The 2,894-nt window shown below is 39.0% G+C and overlaps 1 protein-coding gene across 1 annotated transcript; it reads right to left on the bottom strand.

Moving 5' to 3' along the window:
- Positions 1-206: 206 nt before the first annotated feature.
- On the bottom strand, positions 207-2,234 carry LOC129643505 (keratinocyte-associated transmembrane protein 2-like). Its single transcript, XM_055568131.1, has 2 exons — positions 2,072-2,234; positions 207-1,921 (listed from the first exon to the last, which is right to left on the bottom strand). The coding sequence occupies exons 1-2, from the start codon at positions 2,208-2,210 to the stop codon at positions 1,263-1,265; spliced, it is 798 nt and encodes a 265-aa protein (XP_055424106.1). The 5' UTR covers positions 2,211-2,234; the 3' UTR covers positions 207-1,262.
- Between the last annotated feature and the right edge of the window lie 660 nt (positions 2,235-2,894).

Below are 2,894 nucleotides of genomic sequence, written 5' to 3'. Positions count from 1 at the left end.
GAACAGTTCAGGTGTACCTCCACTGTGCCTCCCTTCCTTACTCAAACAGTAAACGGCCCACCCAAGAGAAACGATGGACTGCCCTGCCTCTTCCATCTCTACACAAACAATATGCCCACTAGCTCACCTGGGTTTCGTGAGTGGCGTTTAACACATATTAGGGGTTATGTTTTCTAAAAAGTTGTTGTGACACCTGTAAGTCAACCATGTTTCAAATCATATATTTACATACTGATCAACTCCTTATGATAGAAAGACAAGTCAAAATTAAATAAAGTAAGCAATTTCCAGTTGCTATTAAAAAAGAACAAGAAACCAAACAAGCACAAAGGGAGAAAGAGCCAGTGTACAGATACAGCCTTTATGTATACAAACAGGTATAATTTTCATTTGAAAGACCTAGATCCAATATCATTTAAATTACAATGTCTCCTAAAATTCATTCAAACTTACTATAAAAAATAAGCGAGTGAACAAATATGATATAATTTTAAACTCTGCCCCTTGCTTGAAAGCTTGGAGGAACCCGTGCTACAATCAATTGCTAAGTAAAAGCAATTGTACGTGTATTTAATATTTCACAACAATTTCTACCTCTAAATTTAATTCAGTAATTCAAAGCAAAAAAGCTATCTATAACATTTTATTTATGTCTACTGCAAACTGCAGAGTCTCTATTGCCAGAATTTTTAGACACATTTATTAATGTGCTACTTAAAATCGTGGTCAGAATGAGCAATAATAAATTATACATAAATTATCCAAAAATATCCAAAGCAAAGAGTCCTGGAAGAAAAAAATGTGACTTATATGTAAAGCATTATTACATACATCCTTGTAGATTACAGTTTGACAGCACAAAGAAATGTGTGCTTAAGAAACAATATTTGGATGGCAGAAAGAGAATCTGAGTCAGCAATATCAGATGTGTTAGAATTTAATTATAAGTTTGGGATTTTTTTAAAGTAGCATTACTAACACTTCCAGAAGAAGTACAATAAAGAAATCTAAAACAATAAAAAACTAACAGGTAATGCTTAGCTCCACATTTTGGACACCTGATTGAATTTACCTCTAAAAATGTAGATAAAAAATTATATACTCCTTGTTCGTGATACTTAATTTCCAAAGCACCAAGGCAAAATAAAGAGAGGCCCACCTCTCATTTAAGTATGAACTGCCAATGGCAAACATCTGCACAATATCATATAAAAAGTCAAGCAAATAAAATTACATAATAAGCAAATGCAAATCACAGTGCTTTAAAATATATAATCATTGGTAATCTTCAGAGAAGGCATTGCTTCATTAACATTCTGGTCAAGACGATGATATTCCACTGTTTTGGAACAAAAACCATCACGCCATTTCCTGCTTTGAACCAGAAGGAAAATCTTCCTTTTGTTGTGATATGTAATATAAACAATAGCAATACAAAAAGCAAAAATAATAAGGTGGAAAAAGAAATGGCTATCTTCCTCTTCTATATTTGAGGGTGGGGTTTTAAAAGGTCTCTCTGACTGTTCAATTTCCATGTAGCCCCTGTTTTCTTCCAAGGCTTCACTGGACTCATCATCCCGGGGGCTGGTGGTCCAGTCATAGTCTGGTTCTCCATAATCCCCGTTGTCCAGAGTGTCTTTGGCAGTAGACGGAGAACTGTTCAGTGTGAGAAGATCCTCCTCCTCTATGCTAGGATCTTCATTGTTATCAACTTCCTCTTGGGACAGAGTAGTAGTAGGCAAGGGATGAGGGGACACGGACGCCACTCCACTTTTTTCTGTACTAGTTGTGGGAGGGAGAGTGGTGCTGATTTGGGAAGCAGAAGGTGTGGTTTGGTTTTCATTTGTTAAAGCATTCATATGTGAAGTAGAAACATCTGACGTGAGTACAGGCTGGCTCAATGACTCAATCTGTGATGGAACTTCAGATCTGTTGTTATTAGCAATAATCTTTTGATGTTCGAGTACATGTCCCAGCAAAAAAAAAAAAAAAATCATACATATTCTGGCTCGTCTCTTGACCTCTTCGAACAATTGCTCAGAACTGAAAAGCTGGCTCCGCCCGCTACGACCACTGGGCATGATGGCGGATGCAAGCAGGAGGGCCAGGACCAGCGGCCGCGCCAGTCCTCCGGGGACCTGGACACCTGGCCTGGGCAGCAGATTTGCTTGCTCCGCGCCGCTCATCCTCCTCCGGGCGGCGACAGCCATAACGGTCTCGGTTACGAGCCTGCGCGGTTGCTTGCATATATATTTAATTTCATTTCTGTACTTTCTGTTTTGTTCCACTGGTTAACTTCTTTATTCTTGAACCTATAATCAGTTTAGTTCAGTTGCTCAGTCATGTCCAACTCTTTGCGACCACATGCACACCAGGCCTCCCTGTCCATTACCAATTTCCAGAGTTTACCCAAACTCATGTCCATTGAGTTGATAATGCCATCCAATCATCTCATCCTCTGTTGTCCCCTTCTCTTGCCTTCATCTTTCCCAGGATCAAGCTCTTTTCAAATAAGTCAGTTTTTCGCATAGAGTGGCCAAAGTATTGGAGTTTCAGCTTCAACATCAGTACTTCCAATGAACATCCAGGACTGATTTCCTTTAGGATGGACTGGTTGGATCTTCTTGTAGTCCAACGGACTCTCAAAAGTCTTCTCCAACACCACAGTTCAAAAGCATTAATTCTTCAGCACTCAGCTTTCTTTATGGTCTAACTCTCAAATCCGTATATGACTACTGGAAAAATTGCAGCCTTGACTAGATGGACCTTTGTTAGCAAAGTAATGTCTCTGCTTTTTAATATGCTGTCTAGGCTGGTCATGGATTTTCTTCTAAGGGGCAAGCATCTTTTAATTTCATGGCTGCAGTCATCATTTGCAGTGATTTTTGAACCCC

The sequence above is a fragment of the Bubalus kerabau genome, chromosome 2 (genome assembly GCF_029407905.1).
Source record: "Bubalus kerabau isolate K-KA32 ecotype Philippines breed swamp buffalo chromosome 2, PCC_UOA_SB_1v2, whole genome shotgun sequence".
NCBI classification, from domain to species: domain Eukaryota; kingdom Metazoa; phylum Chordata; class Mammalia; order Artiodactyla; family Bovidae; genus Bubalus; species Bubalus kerabau.
The sequence above is the reverse complement of the archived record's forward strand: the minus strand, read 5'-3'. Positions and strand labels throughout refer to the sequence as shown.

Excerpts from the sequence above, each read along its gene's own strand:
- LOC129643505 (XM_055568131.1), bottom strand. The coding sequence starts at position 2,210 with ATGGCTGTCGCCGCCCGGAGGAGGATGAGCGGCGCGGAGCAAGCAAAT. Across the intron at positions 1,922-2,071 it reads ATCCGCCATCATGCCCAGTG|TTCCATCACAGATTGAGTCA; the intron begins GTCGTAGCGGGC and ends ACAGATCTGAAG.